Below are 18,285 nucleotides of genomic sequence, written 5' to 3' on the forward strand. Positions count from 1 at the left end.
GGAACACAAGCAGGGGGAGTGGAAGAGGGAGAAGCAGGCTTCCCGCAGAGCCCGGAGCCCGATGCCGGGCTCGATCCCAGGACCTTGGGATCATGACCTGAGCTGAAGGCAGATGCTTAACGACAGCCACCCAGGCGCCCCTGCTTTTGCTTTCCTTTGGGCCTTTCACCTGTCTTCTCACACTCCTCAGGGGTACTGCTGCTGGTTTCTGAAGACCTGAGGGTGCTCACAGCTGGCTGTTGCTTTCTTTCTTCACGCATTTCTTCTCCTGTTTCTCCAGCTTCCTAGCAATCTTAGCAGCCACTTCTGCCCAAACCATTGCCTCCTTCCTGGCATCCAGATTCTTTCACGCAGTCTCTCCAGTCTCAGAGAAGGACAGGTGCTCCTTGACTTGCTCTGGAAGCTTCTCCCCAAAAGTACTTGTGGGCACCTCAGAGAAGGAATCACTTCTTGAGGCAGTACTGCATTTGTTTGCCAGGTATCGGAAGATGCAGCCTTTGTTCTTGGCAGCTGCTTGGCCAATGCAGCTGGAGTGGAAAATGAGTCCATATTTTGTGGGAATCTGGAATTACTCAGACACCAGGGGACGGCCAAGGCTTTTTTTTTTTTTTTTTTTTTTTTAACCTGCTTTGCTGGAACTTTTTATAAGGAATCTCTATGTTGAACTTTTAACAGCCTTTTGAGACCAGAAGCCAAGCCAAATACTTGCCATCAGACTTCACCTGCAATGCCTATAGATTTAGGTTAATTCCTCTCTTCTTGAGGTCCCCCAAATATCTCGAGGTTTTTGTACCTGCCAGGAAGTGACCTTCTTTATTCACCTAGTAAGCTAGGTATTAGGCGGACATTTCCCGAGGAGCTTTATTGATTCAATAAAGTCAACCTTAGTTCCTTAAAGCTGTCTGGTCATATCTGAGTCTATGCATGTCTCTCTCAAATATGACACTCCAGTCAAAGCCCGGGTAATATAACCAATGTTTCCAATTATGTCATGTCATAAGGAGAACGGATTCTTACCTTATGCAAATATGTTGCCACGAAAATATAGGAATACTCCCTGAGCTTCTGAATTCTGGAGGGATTAGGTAGGGAGAAAAAGGTAAATGTTTCATTTTGTTGACAAAGGTGTATTTTATCAAACTGCTGTAAGTCAGCTTAAAAGTTTCCTCAAATCTGGGAAAACAAAGCATTTTTTTTAAAAGTCAGCAATGTTTTATTTTTTTTACTTTTTTAAAATAAATTATTTTTATTTATTTGTTTTTTACAAACCCTTGTGTCGACGGCTGACTTTCAATAGATCGCAGCAAGGGGGGCTGCTCTGTGACGTGCAAAACCCCAACCCAGAAGCAGGTCGTCTAGCAACGATTTAGCACCAGCTTCCCCACGAAAAGTCAGCAATGTTTTAAACAAAGTCATAAAAATTAGTTACCCGCCTCAGCTCATTCAGTGCCGTATTATTAATTACTGTTCTGCTTAAATCCAGTTTTTCCGTCAGTTCTGGAAATTTTTACATAGTTAAGTTTTGTGATCTTAAGCTTATCAGAAACTTGTCCTCAGACTTCTTTTTATGAGTCTCAGTGAAGGTGAAGCACATTTGTAACAACATCAGAGTAAATCAGTAACTAAATAATAAGATAGAAAAATATCCATGGTCAGAGATCTGATTAGAGTTCATTACAATGCAACTGACAAGGAAATTTGGTTATGTCTGTGACACGCAACACTTTAAGATAATAACATATCAGGACATCAGATTTCCAGGAGTTTCATACCATTTTTAGAACACTTCTCTTAATAACACATCTGCACAAATAAAATCTAAGAGGGTTTAGTACCACTTATTTGACAATGCTTCTCATGTAATTTAACATACCAAATAAGCCTAATTAGTTTAATGTCTCACAAAATCTTTGAAATGTTCTTTGGGCTCTTTGTAACACCTCAGATTGTGGCCAAAAGACTTTATTTTAGAATTTGACTTTGGAAAGCTGTCAAAAAATATTAAAATGTTTGTACATTTGATTAAATAGGATCACAGATTATTATGAAACAGTATATAATTATCCATTTAACCAAAGTGACAATAAAAAGATTTCAAAGGCAAATGCAGACTGTTACATAGTTGTGGGCAAAATTTAGCTCTTTATACATTAAGACTCAGTTTTCTTAAGTAATCAAAGGCTTGATAGGCATAGGAAATTATTTTGACAAAACACATAATCCTAGTTCTCTAGGCAGATGACTTTATTTATTTATTTATTTTTTTTTTTATTTAATATTTTATTTATTTGACAGAGACAGCGAGAGAGGGGATACAAGCAGGGGGAGTGGGAGAGGGAGAAGCAGGCTTCCCGCCGAGCAGGGAGCCCGATGCGGGGCTCGATCCCAGAACCCTGGGATCATGACCCGAGCCGAAGGCAGATGCTTAACCGACTGAGCCACCCAGGTGCCCCGACTTTATTTATTTTTTAAAGATTTTACTTATTTATTTGAGAGAGAGAGCATGAGAGGGGAGAAGGTCAGAGGGAGAAGCAGACTCCCCGCTGAAATGTGGGACTCGATCCCAGAACTCCAGGATCATGACCCGAGCCAGGCAGTTGCTCAACCAACTGAGCCACCCGGGCGCCCCTAGGCAGACAACGTTAAAGGCAAAGAAAAAGTTTGGTTTACAGTTTCTTATTAAAGAGCAGACCAGTAGTTCAGGAAAACTTTGTCCTTTTAACAAGGACAAAATTTTAATTTTGCACCAGTTTATTTTTGATATTAAAACCCATTTACTTACTTAAATTTATCCAAATCTTAGCCAGTACCAACCACACATAAAATTTCTTTCCAAATTTTTTTTTCCATAAACTTTTTACAACTTTCTTCTTTGCATTCAGATTTTGCCCTACTTTCCCTCTTTAAATAACCAGCCTCACTTTAGGACAAATTTTTTTTTTCCCCTCAACAAAAATGTATTTCTATTCCTTATACTACTTCTTACCAAAAACACACATCTTATTTTGCTTGCATACAGGGTTGTCCCCTTTATTATCTCCAGTAGTTATAATTATGTTTATTAGAATTCCTAGAAATTCTTAGAAACCTTAATTTCTAGTGAAAACTAAGTAGTAAGCAATTGTGAACTGTTATACCAGTAGTCTTTAGATTGACAAATTTATGAATAAATTTTATAATTTCTAGAAACATGCACTTCTTTATAGTACAGTCTTTCAATAAGGCACAAAACATGTTTACTAACAGACCCAAATTTATCTTTAGTTTCTCTGTCATAAGACAAAAGTTAGGTAAACCTAGGTTTAGTACTTAAGGCTTCATTATTTTATCTTACTTGAAAATGATCTAGATGTTAAATGAATTTAACTTATCATTTAACTTACCAAAACTTTGAAGTTTCAGGTTACCAAAGCTTTTGGTAGCTTTTGGAAGCTATTTAAAAATATACCTACAACCCTTTTTGTCTTATTTACATCAGTTTACTTGTTCTTAACACTTCTGTTTAGATTACCCAACAAACTTCATGAGGCATTAGACAAAGTCAGCCATTATTTTAATTTTTTTTCCTGGTAAATGTAAATGAGAAAACATGAATTTGTTAAACTTTTAGTAAACATAGGCAGGATACGTTTTATATTTTATGCTGGTAACTCTGAAGATATGTCCATTTAATTAAACCAACAATCTTAAATAAGCTTTAATACTGAATATTTTCCCCCCGATCACATGAACTTGAAAAACATTTGGGTTAGTTTCTATCTTTCTGAGTGTTAGATGCCCAACCTTATAAGCGCTTGCCTTCAAACCAACTATGTAGAGTTCTTTTACAAGTTGATTTCAGCAAACTCATCCAGAGGTAGAGATAATATCTTACATTAACAGCGTATGTGGAGACACATACAACAAAGAGACAAAACAATTTTCTAGCTTTTGTTTTTACTGATACTTGTGGAGATGATGTGGTTTTGGAATATAGGTGAGGTTTGGTGGGGTAAGGTCTGGAGCCAAGGACCAAGAAAGAATTCTTTTTTTTTAAGATTTTATTTATTTATTCATAAGAGAAAGAGAGAGAGAGAGGCAGAGGGAGAAGCAGGCTCCCCGCTGAGCAGGGAGCCCGATGCGGGACTCGATCCCAGGACTCTGGGATCATGACCTGAGCCAAAGGCAGACGCTTAACCATCTGAGCCACCCAGGCGCCCGACCAAGAATTCTTGAGACGTTTTGGTGCAAAATGGTGGTTTTATTAAAGTACGGGGACAGGACCCGTGGGCAGACAGAGCTGCCGCACTGGGGTCTTGAGGAGTGGCTGATTATATACTGGGATTTTGGGGGAAGTAAGGAAAAGGGAGGTTTCAAAAGAACTTTCATATGCTGAAGAGGACCTACAAGATAATGGAGGCCTTGTTGAGGTTGTTTTCCCCTCTGGCAAGGTATTAACATTAAGATAGTTGGGAGATCCCTGGAAGAAAGTCACAGGAGTCCCACCCAAGGGGGGGGGGGGGGGGGGGGGGGGGGGGGGGGGAAGAGGTTGCAGGGTGTCAGCTTGTGCTTTGTCTTCAGCTAGCCTTCTGCTCCCTCATCAGGGAGAATTTCCAAATATCTCCCTCTTTTTTTCTGATGAAAAACTCTTCCTAAAGTTTGTATTTCGAGGAATGGCTCTTACATGTAGAGATGATGGAGGTGTAATTTACATCATAAAGGTACACAGAAAGTATCCAAGTTTTCTCCAAGGTGGAGATTTGGAGCATGTCTGCTGGTTATCAGGGGTGCTGGAGTCCGGCCACAAAAATCCTTTGAGCACTTTGTGTTAAAAAAAAAAAAAAAAAGACAACCTGTTTTTTTCTTTAGTCTCAGGTGATTATGGGCTGTGTTTACATTTCAAAGACATGGTAAGTTTTATAATTTCAAGGGACAAAGAAGGAATGCAAAATTTTTTCTCTAGTTTTCAGAGTAACTGCTATTTAAAATTTGCCCTTTAAAAAAAAAGGAAAGGACAATTTTGTTCCAATATCCTGATCTTTTATAATATCTACAAATATTTTGAGAAGAATAGGGGAGTTTTTGGGAGTGGTAAAGCTGGGTGCTTTGACTTGTTTCTAGAGTTGCATTTCTGGTTTTTAGAGGTTTGTAAAACACAGTTGTTTCTGATCCTCCAAAGAATTGGATCACAGCCTGAAAATCAAGGGACTGGCCCATTTTTTAAAACTAAATTTGCTTTTTTATATTAAGGAAATTTTTAACTAAAATGGAAATCAAGAGGGACACCTGGGTGGCTCATTTGGTTAAGCTTCTAACTCTTGGTTTTGGCTCAGGTCATGATCTCAGGGTTGTGGGATCGAGCCCTGTGTTGCGGGGCTCTGCGCTCAGCGGGGAGTCTGCTTGAGGATTCTTTCCCTCTCCTGCCCCCCCCATGCGCCCGTTCTCTCTCAAATAAATCTTTAAATCTTTAAAAAATTTTTAAATCTTTAAAAAAATGGGAATCAGGAGATTTAGGCCATTGTCAAGTCTGTATAAAGCATTTTTATTTATTTATTTATTTATTTATTTTAAAAGATTTTATTTGACAGAGAGAGACACAGTGAGAGAGGGAACACAAGCAGGGGGAGTGGGAGAGGGAGAAGCGGGCTTCCCGCTGAGCAGGGAGCCCGATGCGGGGCTCGATCCCAGGATCCTGGGATCAAGACCTGAGCTGAAGGCCACGGCTTAAGGACTGAGCCACCCAGGTGCCCTGTATAAAGCCTTTTAGCAAAAGCCTATTTTCCCCGGTACACAGTTCAGCCTTGGCCCATGAAATGGCCTTTCGCACGCAGATCGTTTGTAGGAGGGTAGGTTAAAGTTTGGTCTTGCTTCCTCTGTGAAGGGTTGTGAATAGTCGTTAATCTTTCTAATTCCTTTCTAAATTTGGTAGGATCTTCTGAAAACAGAGGTAAAAGGACTTTATAATTGAAAAGCTCTGCTGCTGTCCAGGGACATGAATCCTTTGGGGGGCGGGGTGGCGTCTAGGATACACCTCCAAAGGACATCGTGGACGAATGCCTGAGGCTGGCAGAGCCTGATGACAGAGCCCTGGGAGGCAGGAGCAAAGCCAGCCTTGCTGCCAGGCTCACGTGCTGTCGTTAAGTTCATTTCCTGGCTTTTAGCTCTTACACCAGCAACCTGTATACTTTGAACCTAGAGGTCAGGCTGGAGTGCTCCCTGTAAATCTTGTAGGGAAGGGGAAGTTACAACGGGCAGATGAGGCTAGGTTTTAAGAAGGGGAACTTAGGTTGGATGTGGACATTTATTTTTAAATCTTAAGCCTGATTTCTGTTCTTTCATCTTTTCAGGGAGTCCCTTAAGGCTAGCCATTTTACTAATTAGAGAATTGAGACCTTTCTATAAAGTATATTTTTCTATTAAATACGGCCAATTTAGAGGCTCCATCATCTGGCCACTGGCCAGTAGGATCTGTGAATAGCGACTCAAACCACAATAATCCTTTCAATGGCTTAATGAAGACTTAGGAGGCATCCAAAGAGGGCAGTCCCCATGATCCAAACGTTTACTTCCAAAATTAGTCTAAGAAAGCAAAAGTGTGCCTTGCATAGGCAGTAAGGATGGTGTAGGGAAAACTGTGTCTCTGGTCCTCACAAAATTGTGAGATGCCTCCAGTTACAGACCTGCTCATCTGTGACACGGGGCGGGTGCTTCTGGAATGGGACTTTCCCGCACTGACAAGCAACGAAGGTTGAAACGGCAAAGCTTCCTCTGGGCCGGAACCTCTCATGACAAACTTCCCTGAGAGCGGGCACAGCTGGAGAGAGAGAGAGAGACTCAGATTCCTGTTCTATTTGGTCACCAAGGTGCACCCTGGTAAGTGCACCCTCTGAATGGTGGAGACCAAAGAGAACATTCTCACTGGTCACAAAACCAAGCTCTTAGGACACAGAATATGACAAAAGGAAAAATCATAATCCACAGCAAGATTTGTCTTCAATGCACATTATAGCTCAGGCTGAGCCTTGGGTCTCTTGGAGCCACACTAATACCTAGGAGGGATGTGCTGCGGGTTGGGGATTGCGTGTCGTTTTACAGTGTACCCTGTTGCACGGAAGTTTTCTTGAGGTTGGCAGGTGACCTCGTGTCAATCTAACCCATTCTGTGACCAACTTCTCCCAATACGGGAGACTTTGAGTTAGGTGGAGAGCACTCTGACAGCTTTTAAGTGCTCCACCTGTGCCCACCAGTGTTATGACCTTGTCTTCCAAGATGTCCCTTAGCAACAGCCTTTGCCTCATGTGCACATTAACCCACAGCAAAGTTTGTGTGATAAATGACATAAAAGACACAAAGGAAAACAAAGACTATATGTGGGAGGAAATGGATCAGAAACCAGAGTACTCTACCAGATTTAACTAATGAGTTGCTAAGCCCAAGGAAAGAGTTCCACAAGTATTTTCTCCTGTTAATCTAAATTTGGAAAGAGAGAAGGAGGCTTCTCCCACTCTTGCTCTATCAGACTCCACAAAGAGAAATTCTGGGAGACTGACATGGTAAGAAACCTTGCCTTCTGCTAACTGTTTGATGTCCCAAGGATCTCTCTGCTGTAGCTGTGTCTGGTGTGAGCGGCGTCTAGCGAGTCATTGTCTTGCTGACTACACCACCATTGGGGAGAAAGAATTTTCTTTGCCCTTCATGGCCCTTCTAGCTGGACTAAGAATCCACTTGACATGAGAGAGATTAACAGGAGAAAATCAAGTTTAGTTTTGTATGAATGGGGAATCCACACAGCCATGAAATTCTGAAGACATTGAGGTACCAGGAGGCTTATCTGAGCTCAGGAGAAGGGAGGAGTCTGAGGACATGAAGGGGACAGAGACTATTAGCACAAAGGTAGAAAAGATGTTTGGAAGACATAGGTTGCCTTATTATGCAGTTAAGTTTCTTAGGAAAGAGGCATCTCTGTGAATAGCTGTCTTCTTGGTATAAGCAGGCAGTTGAATGGGAGGTAAAGAGCTTTTCCTGAATCTGCTGGATGTTGATTGTTTTTGGCTCAAAATAATGTTTATGCTAAATTGGCTCATTTGGGTTGGTTTGCCAGTGATCCCTGTGTTTACATATCCATCATCTCATTTGATCTAAATTGTGATTGCTATTTTCAAAGCTTCCAGATTTTGTTGTGGAGACCAAATATATGTAAATGGCAATTAAACACACACCTTTATTGTTCTGATCATAAGCCTAATAGTATGGGCTTAAATTTGGGGGATTCATGGGTATGAGGAAGGATTGTGTTGGCCATGTAGGATTTTTTTTTTTTATTGCTAGAGACACAGCTTTGAAGGAAACTACGACTATGGGCAAAATCCTGCAGTGCAAAGATTGAAAAGTGGAACCACTTTTAAATAGCGCTGGTTGAGGAAAAAAACTAACAACTGCCCATACACCAACTGAATGAACTATATTTTCTTATTTTTTTTAAAAGATTTTGTTTATTTTGGAGAGAGAGAGAGTGTACACGTGCATGAGCACTGAGGGAGGGGCAGAGGGAGAGAATCCCAAGTAGACTCCCTGCTGAGTGCAGAACCCGATGCAGGGCTCAGTCTCACGACCTTGAGATCATGACCTGAGCCGAAATCATAAGTCGGACGCTTAACCGACTGAGCCACCCAGGTGCCCCAAATGAACTGTATTTTCAATGTGGATCCCTGAGATCTGAAATAAATAGATGCTTAGGAAAATGCTGCTTTGCCTAGAGGGCCCTTAATCTCAGTGTGGCATATTTTACCATAAAAACAGTTGACTTAATTTTGGTATGTTTTTATTTTTGTGTCTAAAAAAATATTTTCTATGGAAAACTTCAATTTAGGATTTCTACCTTAAGTGATTTCTATTAATGTTACATGTTGGCCGGTGGGGTCATTAGGTCAAGGTCTGGTGAAGAAATACTCTTTCTCTTTTCTTTTTTTTTTTTTTTTTTTTAAGATTTTATTTATTTGACAGAGAGAGAGATAGCGAGAGCAGGAACACAAGCAGGGGGAGTGGGAGAGGGAGAAGCAGGCTTCCCGCGGAGCAGGGAGCCCAATGCGGGGCTCGATCCCAGGACCCTGGGATCATGACCTGAGCCGAAGGCAGGCGCTTAACGACTGAGCCACCCAGGCACCCCTCTTTCTCTTTTCTTATTTTGAAACTCTAGCAGGCTTTTGTGCCTCAGGGAACATGGCTTAACTGAAGGTGATGTTATTATGTGATGCTGTAGAGAAGTCTAAAGATAAAAATCAGAAGTGTTCAGTGATTTCCTAGTTCCAACATGCTAAGTTCATTATTTCTTTTATTTGCATTGACATGACAACCAATGACATTAATCACCATAAAAGATTTCACTTGTTCTAGAACTTTGCTGGGGTGGCTCAGCACTGTATCACAGAAAATGTTACACAGTAAATCTGTAAAGGGGCGGGGCTGGGGGGAGTGGGTGGGTGGGGGATGCGGTGGGGGGGGCACCTGAGAGGACTAGGGCTAAGGCCAACTGAGGCTCAGGGGAAAGCAAAGAGGGAAGTGATGGCTTGGGTTTTGACATCTGAGAGGGCCGTGGAGAGACTGAGTTACCAAGATACGGTTTTAGAAAAGACAGAGGTGGTGAGGGGAGGGGGAGGGGAAAGGGAAGAGAAGGAAAGGAAGCTGAAGAAGGAAGCTGCCTGAGTCAACAGTCAATTATTTGTCATTCTGCATCTTGGCAATAGGCAGAAATCTTTTTGCGAATTTGGGCTGGGGTAGTAAATTAGTAAAAAGTAACAAGGGTTGTTGATACAGCCTTCTCGACTCTAAATGTCCCATCTCTGGTGATAAGGATGTCTCTTTACCTCCTGGGACAGGGGTGGCACCTTTCACATGGGAGATTTATTTCCTGCTTTCAGGAGGATGGAGGAGGCTCTTTTGTAACTTTTTTTTTTTAAGATTTTATTTATATATTTGACAGAGAGCGTGCATAAGCAGGGGGAGAGGGGCAGAGGGAGAGGGAAAATCAGAGTCCCTGCTGAGCAGGGAGCCCGATGCCGGACTTGATCCCAGGACTCTGGGATCATCACCTGAGCTGAAGGCAAATGCTTAACCGACTGAGCCACCCAGGTGCCCCATTGTAACTTTTATTTAAAATAATCAGTATGCTAAAGTGGTACATTTTGGGGCAGCCTGTCTTTGGCCCCTACACGTCTTAAGAGATTTCCATTTGAGATGCCAGTCAACAGGGTAGAGACTGAGAGCTTTAAGCATCCATGCAAAATGTTTAAAATGTTAGTGACTTCGAGAGCCATTGTAATGCCCAGGGATGGCAAGGGAGGGACCTACAAAACCAAGGTGCTTATTAGAGAGCAGTATCTGGAAGCACTCAGCCTCATTTTATTTTTTATTTGTTTTTTAGGGAGGGAGAGAGGTAGGGGGAGGAACAGAGGGAGAGAGAATCTTAAGCAGACTCCCCACTGAACTTGGAGCCTGACGCAGGGCTTGATCTCAGGACCCCGAGATCATGACCTGACCTGAAATCAAGAGTCAGACACTTAATGGACTGAGCCACCCAGGCACGCTAGCCTCAGTTTAATAATAGTTACATACTTCCTAAAAGTGCCCCGAAGCGAATAGGGGCAAAATGATCTTAAGATTCTCTGTAGAAGTCCAAAAATTCCAAAATATGTATTTGCCAAAAATCTCTTTGGCTTGGGTAGTGCTTATTTTGTTCCTTTTGATTAAGTCATTTATTTTAAACCATAGTGAAAGCAGATTAATTTTTATACTCCTTACTCCAAGTATTTTCCTTGGACACGTTCAGCTTTTTATGTATTCTTTAGGTGCTTTCGGTTATCACCACATGTTGGCTAGGGTACTGAGAGCAAATCTTTCATTGCCCTCTTTGTTCTCATCTGTAAATACCTCTCTTCCTACCAATATGTTCATGCTGCCAGGATGCACACAGCTGAATGTGAAGAAATTGAATTTTTTTAGAGAAATCTCCTTTTAGTAGAAGATCTTGCTCTCATTTCATAGAGAAAAGACACCATTGCATGAAGACTCTCAGCCTTCCACCATCTAATCTAAAGATTCTTCTGCATTCCTGTCCACCATTTTACCCTTCTCTCATAATCCTGCCTCATGTCTAAGGTGAATCCTTCCATATATTCTCTGGATCCTGTCCCCCTTTGCCCTCTCAGGTCTCAGCTCCTGTATTTTCAGCCTCTTCCTCTTCACTGAATCCTTTTTCAGTATTTTTTTTTTATTTTTAAAAAGAATTATTTTACAGCAGTTTTATGATTATAGCAAAACTGAGGGGAAAATACAGACATTTCTCATAAACCCCCCCACCCCGACCCCACACATACAGAATCTCCCCCATTATCAACATTGCTCTCCAGAATGGGACATTTTTTTTTTTTTTTTTTTTACCGATGACAAACGTACATTGACACATATCACTCAAAGTCCATGGTTTACCTTAAGGTTCACTCTTGGTGTTACACGTTCTGTGGGTTTGGGAAAACACACACACACACACACACACACAGTGACCTGTATCCATCATTATGCCGTCATACAGAGTAGTTTCACTGTCTTAAAAATCTTTTGTACTCTACCTGGTCATTGCTCTCCCTACACTCCTGGCAACCCCTGATCTTTTTACTGTCTCCATAGTTTTCGCCTTTTTTCACAATGTCCTATTGTTGGAAACATACAGTATGTAGCCTTTTCAGATTAGCTTTTTTCATGTAGTGATAGGTACTTAAGGCTCCTTCATGTCTTCTCATGGCTTGCTAGCTCATTTCTTTTCAGGGCCGACTAATAGTCCATTGTCTGCAAGTACCAGTTTATCCACTCACCTACTGAAGTACATCTTCGGGTCTTCCAAGATGTGGCAATTATGAACAAAGTTTCTATAAACATCCTTATGCTGGTTTTTGTGTTGGTATAAGTTCCTTTATTTAGGGTAAATACCAAAGAGCACGGTTGCTGGATCCTGTGGTAAGATTATGTTTAGTTTTGTAAGAAACTGCCAAACTGCTTTCCAAAGGGGCTCTGCTATTTTGCTTTCCCACCACCTGTGACTGAGAGTTCCTGTTGCTGCACAGCCCCACCAGCATTTTGTGGTGTTAGTGTTGTGGGTTTGGGCCATTCTAATAGGTGGGTCGTGGTAGCTCATTGTTTCAGTTTGCGTTTTTCTGGTGACCTATCATGGGAAGCACCTTATCATGTGCTTGTCATGTGTATGTCTTCTTAGGGAGGTGATTGTTAATGTCTTTGGCTCATTTTATTTTTTAATTTAAATTCAGTTAGTCCACACAGTACATTGTTAGTTTCATTGTAGCATTCAACACTTCATCAGTTGCGTATAACACCCAGTGCTCATCACATCACGTGCCCTCCTTAGTGCCCATCACCCGGTTACCCCATCCCCCCACCTACCTCCCCTTCCACAGCCCTCAGTTTGTTGCCCATGGTTAAGAGTCTCTCATGGTTTGTCTCCCTCTCTGATTTCTTCCCATTCCATTTTCCCTCCCTTCCCTTATGATCTTCGGCACCGTTTCTTATATTCCACGTATGAGTGAAATCATATGATAATTGTCTTTCTCTGATTGACTTACATCTTTGGCTCATTTTAAAATCACTTTGGTTGTTTTCTTATTGTTGAGTTTCCAGTGATACTAAACACAGTTAGATCTCTCACATGGTCAACCACCACAGCAACAGAAGCAGCAGGAACAACAACAAACTCCAAACCCTTGGTCTCCTCTCTTAACCCTACATCTCCCTCTGCCTTATCTTTGCTTTGTCTTTCACAGTGTAGAAGCCAAGGGCAGGCTGCCCCAAGCTGGGTGGCTTTGGCATGGAGATTATTCTGAGCTGAAGGCACTTGAGACCCTATGGGCTCGAGGGAAACTTTTGCCCTTCCCTTAACAGCAGAGAAGAATCTAACTTGGGAGTCTTTCCCAGAGTGAGGGTTATTAGCAGAGATAAATTTTATTTGAATGGCCCATGTGTATGGCAGGACAAACATCTAATTACCAAACACCTGCTCTTCTTACTGCCCCGTGAAGTGCATTCCTTTCCTCCAAAGCCCTAGACCCCCTGCCCCTTTGTCTTTAGTTCAGAATGATGTGTGTACCTCATCTTGCCTGTCTTTGGAATGTCCACATCTATGGGATTCCCCTTACATACTCTCTTAAATTTGTTTTTCTCCTATTAACCTGTCTTATGTCAATTTGAATCTTAGTCCAGCTAGAAGGACCCTCGCAGGGGACAGGGGTTCTTGCTCTCTGATAGCAGACAGACTCCTTGACCGGGTTGTCCAGACTTGCTGTCTCCACTTCCCATGCCCCCATCATCGCATGGAGGTGAGGCTTTTGTCCCCAGCCCTCTTTCTCTTTCAGCATTCCCGGTCTTAGAAAATGGCAGTAGCGTTCACCTAGTTGCCCATGCCCGAAGCCTGGGAAGTAATCTGATTTGCCGTCCTTTGCTCACCTCCCCACACAAATTTAATCACCTGCTTCCATTGATTTGGTCACTCAGTCTCTCTCAAATTAATTTATCCACTTTTTCCCACCCTGATTGCCCCCTCCTTAGTTAACTTGGGAAGATGCTGTTTCAGCTTTTAGGTGAAGGTCATGGGCAGGCTGATGGGTGTTGCCACGTGATGAGGTCATAAAGACTTAAGGGTGCTGGTGCCTGAACAGGCAGAAATTCTAGTCGCTGGAGATTTCCTTGTCATTTTAACATCCTCCTTGCGTGGGCTTTCTGTTTGAAATTGTGACTTCTACATCTCTCGGCTGGTTCCCTTTTACTTCCCTGGCATTTGCCTCTCATGTATGAGGCACACTTCTGTTGATCTTGGAAGTTCTGAGCTCACAACTGTCATTTAGCTCTGTGGTTGCATCTTGGCTCTGATCCTCCCTAGCTGCAAGAGCTGGAACAGATCATGGACTCTCTCGACTCTTAGTTTCTTTAGCTGTAAAATAAGTGCCCCCCCCCACACCCACGGGTGCGATTCCACCCTGGCTGCGCATTAGGCTCACCTGGGGGGCTTTTGGAACTCCCAGCCCGGGCTGCACCCTGGAGCCGTGACGTTAGTGTCCTGACTTGCCGCCCTCAGGATTGTTGAAAGCTCCCCTCAGAGATCTCAGTGTGTCGACAGGCTTGAGAACCACTGACTTTATGATTTTAAAGAACCACAACTCTTCTGTCAATGTGTGTTGTCAGTCATGCCCCAATCCCAAGTTGAGATTTCCCTTAATGTTTTTACTAAATTGGGAGAAAATAGCTGTGAAGTTCCCCCCACCCCCTTCCATCTGCTGTTTGTTCTTATTTACATATGATGGAACCCAGCCCACTGATTTACAGTTCTGGTTCCCTTACAACTGTTATTGAACTGAAAACATAGCTGAAAACTTATTAAACAGAAAAAAAAATTATTTTGAGCTTTGTGCCGACAATTCATTATAGAACCAAGGAAACCTCAAAACTTTCCTTTGAGAATTAATGCTAAAAATGGATTTACAACCCCCTAATCTTAAGTGAAAATTTTAATTCTGGTGCCAAACCTAGTATTTATTCTTTCTTGAGTGTCCTATCAAGAAAATCAAAGCATCTCTGTGAGAGAATGGGATTTTGGGGGGTTTGTACCCATAAACAGGCAAGACCTCCCCGGACTACTCTGCGTGGGCCTCTGAAGGCAAGTGTTAGCATCTCTCTTTCCCTAGTTCCCTCTGCTGGCGCACAAGCACAGGAAGGAAAGCCAGGGCAAACATACCATCAGTGTGGGTGTGTGGTCTCACTGTTGAAACACTCTGGAACAGGTCTTTCAGGAGACAGCTTTTCGGGAGCAGCCCCCTTCAGACCTACCATTTTAGGTTTGAAATAACCTAAGACTTTTTTAAGGTGCAAGGGAGTAGAGAGGAGAGCAGGAGGATTACAGAGAACAGCCAAGCGTTTGGTGGGACCACTGGCACTAAATTTGTGGAAAACTAGGGTCCTGACAGAAGTCTGATTTATACTGAGAAAGAGTCCCTTGGGGTGCTGGCTCTCCCTTGCCTCTTTCCCTGTTAACAGTATCTCCTTCAACTGTTCAGTCACTTGCTTCTGTAATTCCGCCTGAAACACACAGCCCATGCCTTTGCATCTCTCTCTCAAATCCTTATTAACTATTGAAACTAGTTGCCACCTTGATAAGGATAGCTTAATTTAGTAGGTATAGAAAGGTCAGTTATTATGTCGTCATAACCTATGGTGAATTCCTTTCCCCATATAACCCTTTTACAACTGGACCATCAAATTGTTCTCTGCAAAGGAATGATTAGTTATCTTCTAGTGGTGGGGAAGAAAAGCATTTTCCTGGGGAAAGAAATGTTGCCAGAGCTTGGAGTCAAGCTGAAAGGAACCTGTTTCCTGCCGTGTTTGGCACTGAACTATTTCTCGTGGCCCAGAAAACCTTGTCTGGAGCTTGGTTTTGACCTGTCTCTCTTGGTATTTCCTTGTAGATGGAGGAATTGATTGAGGGTATTCGCTGGGCCTTTATTGACATGCTGGAGAAAGAAAATGAGTGGATGGACGCAGGGACAAAAAGGAAAGCCAAAGAAAAGGTAAGAATTCCTTTTGATAAAAAAAAAAAAAAGAAAAAGTATATGACTTTTGGTGTAATGGATTTTCACACTCAGTATTGTGTACTTGATTATTATATTGACTGAGCTCTTGACTTCGAATGACCCCAGAGTCAGGTGTCTGTTTTGGGATGAATATATAGATTTCATCACCAGCAGGTAAGAAAAATTAAGATGCGACTTTTTTCTTTCTCGAACTGCATTTCAAACACCTTGTAATTCAGTCTTTCCTTCTCCCTTAATTGCGATTTCTAAGAGCCACGTGGCCCGCAGCCCAGCGAATTTTGCCACAAACCATCACTGGCGGTGGCAGAATGCAGAGCAGTGGGGGGCCATGTGTGTCCTTCTGCTCTGTGCACGATGTGTGCAGATGTCCTCGGGAAAATCCTTGCCTGCAACCAAGCAGGTCTACTTTCTTAACCCATCATGTTGCTCTCATGATCCAAATAGCATGCTTATGAACTACAGACCAGTGGTAGACCACGGCGTAGGAATGCAAAAATGTTTCCTAATAGAAGCGGACGCTTGGTGGGCCTTGTACAAAATTTTCTGGTACTGTGTAACAAGCTGAAGGAGTAAGAGAGACAAGTATTAGCTGCCATGCTGCTTAAACAATGAAGAACCAGCTGTATCTTGAATTCTAGGGATTCAGATGGAGCTGGAGCTCAAGTGGGTAGGAAATACCTCCTGCACGCTGAGTGGATGCTGCCCTGTATCTGGGAGACTCTGAACTAAGAGCATTTCTTCTTTAGAGAGGTATTTTAAAAACTTGCTGATGATAGTAATCGCCTGGGATGCCTAAATGCCCCATAGCTCTCTGGGCCCCTCCCCAGCAAGGTCTGATTTAGTGGATGGAGGGTGCAGTTTGAACGTTTGTGACTTTAGCCAGTTTCCCTGGTGATTTTTATTGCTCAGTGGTCCTGGGGAACACTGCTTAGAGTCCTACTGGGTCATGCTGACTGAGTACAGATCTTTTTGCCCTATGGTCAAGAAACGGAGAGGGTAGGGCAGTGAAACTACCCTCTATGATACCATAATGGTGGATACATGTTGTCGTCCGTTTGTCCAGACCCATAGAATGTGCAGCACCAAGAGTGAACCCTAATATAAACTATGAATTCTGGGTGGTAATGATGTATCAATGCGGGTTCATTGATTGTAACAAATGTATACCACTCTGGTGGGGGAGTTTCTTAATGGGGACGCTATGCGTTGTGTGTGGTCAGGGGTTTTATGGGAAATCTCTGTGTTTTCTTTTCAACTTTGCTGTGAACCTATGACTGCTCGAAAAAAATAAAGTCTATTAAACAAAACAAAACAAAACAAAAAACCAAAGAGGGCAACATTCTGGGAATGCTTAGTCTTACTGAAATGAGAATGTGCAGAGGTTTAGCAAGGATGTTTTCTAGAGCTTTAATACTCCTGAGATGGATAAACATGGCCATAGATATTTTTGTCAATAGACATGAAAAGGCTGTTCACTGTTTGCAGTGAAGAAAGAACTTGGGTGGCAGGTGTTGTAAGAAGACAAAGGGTAAGTTGGATTTTTCTCCCCTTGAGAATCTGTCAAAGCCGTCTTAAGTCATGTAAGGCACAAGCTGATGGGGGCAGGAGCACGCGGGCTGTGATGAGAAGCTCTCCAGATGGTAGACGAAACTTTTGGCACCAACATATTGTTGTTTTTGAAGGCCTCATTTATTTGCTGGGCTAGCTTCTGATATCTGGAATAGAATTTGTCTTGCGCTGGGCAGTTGAGAGTTCAGAGCACTGGGGGACTCTTGATCCTAGGCTGACCCCTTGTGGCCTGAGGGTCATCCGTGTGGAGGGTTGGGTGGAGTGATGAGGTCTGTGTGCATGTGATGAATGGATAGATACCAGCGGAATGTTCTGGGGACTGCAATCCGTTTTTTTGGGAAGTATGACTGGTTGCCTCAGGGGGAGATCTGAGTTGCATAAAGGAGTGGGTACCTTGCAGTGGGGTCTTCTAGGCAAGTGGCCCATGGGCCCTTCCTGAAGGCACATTATTCTCAGTTCTTCTAATATTAGACATGTTCCTGTTTGACCCTTGAATTGCTCTCCAGTCTTATATTTTATTTCAATGAGAGCTGTCACTTTTTCTTCTAAAAGTACTCTTTGAACACTCTGCTTTCTTTGAGCTGAGTTCAACCTGCCAGGAACTCAACTAGTTCCTTGACAGGTACAAATATCAAAGGGAATTTTCCTCCTGGATCTCACCAGGCTCCCTGAGTATATCTTGTATTTCAGAGTTCAGGGAGATTCCGTTAATAAAAGGCAAGAAAGAGGGGATGTTGTCCGAGAATTTTCACCAGTTTCCCAAAGCATGTCAGGCCCTGGACCTCAGAAGATGCAGATTTTCTTTTTCCAAATTAAACCAACATGCAGTTCTGGAAATGACCTCTGGGTGGAGCTCGTAGACTCACAAAGACACCATTTAGGAAGCTGAAGGCATCTATGCGGCTTTCTCCTCTGGGGTTGTTTTTGAAAAATTATTTTTTTTCTTGCCCTTTTTCTCTGCTGTCCTCAATTTGATTGCCTTTTAATAGTTAACAAGAAAGGAGAAGTTCTGCCTACTAATTCCTTGAGTCTTAGCTGGAAATCTCAGAAGATCTTAGGGCTTTGTCTTTCTGATACTGAGTAGCTTCTGCAT

General features: G+C 42.5%; 1 protein-coding gene across 1 annotated transcript in view; it reads left to right on the plus strand.

Moving 5' to 3' along the window:
• Positions 1–18,285, plus strand: part of PHEX (phosphate regulating endopeptidase homolog X-linked) — a 199,239-nt gene that overhangs the window by 81,011 nt on the left and 99,943 nt on the right. The window contains exon 12 of the mRNA XM_032389616.1: positions 15,498–15,599. Coding sequence (XP_032245507.1) covers positions 15,498–15,599 — 102 coding nt within the window. The remainder of the gene's footprint in view (positions 1–15,497; positions 15,600–18,285) is intronic.

This window comes from Phoca vitulina, unplaced genomic scaffold (genome assembly GCF_004348235.1).
Source record: "Phoca vitulina isolate PV1807 unplaced genomic scaffold, GSC_HSeal_1.0 scaffold55, whole genome shotgun sequence".
Lineage (NCBI taxonomy): Eukaryota > Metazoa > Chordata > Mammalia > Carnivora > Phocidae > Phoca > Phoca vitulina.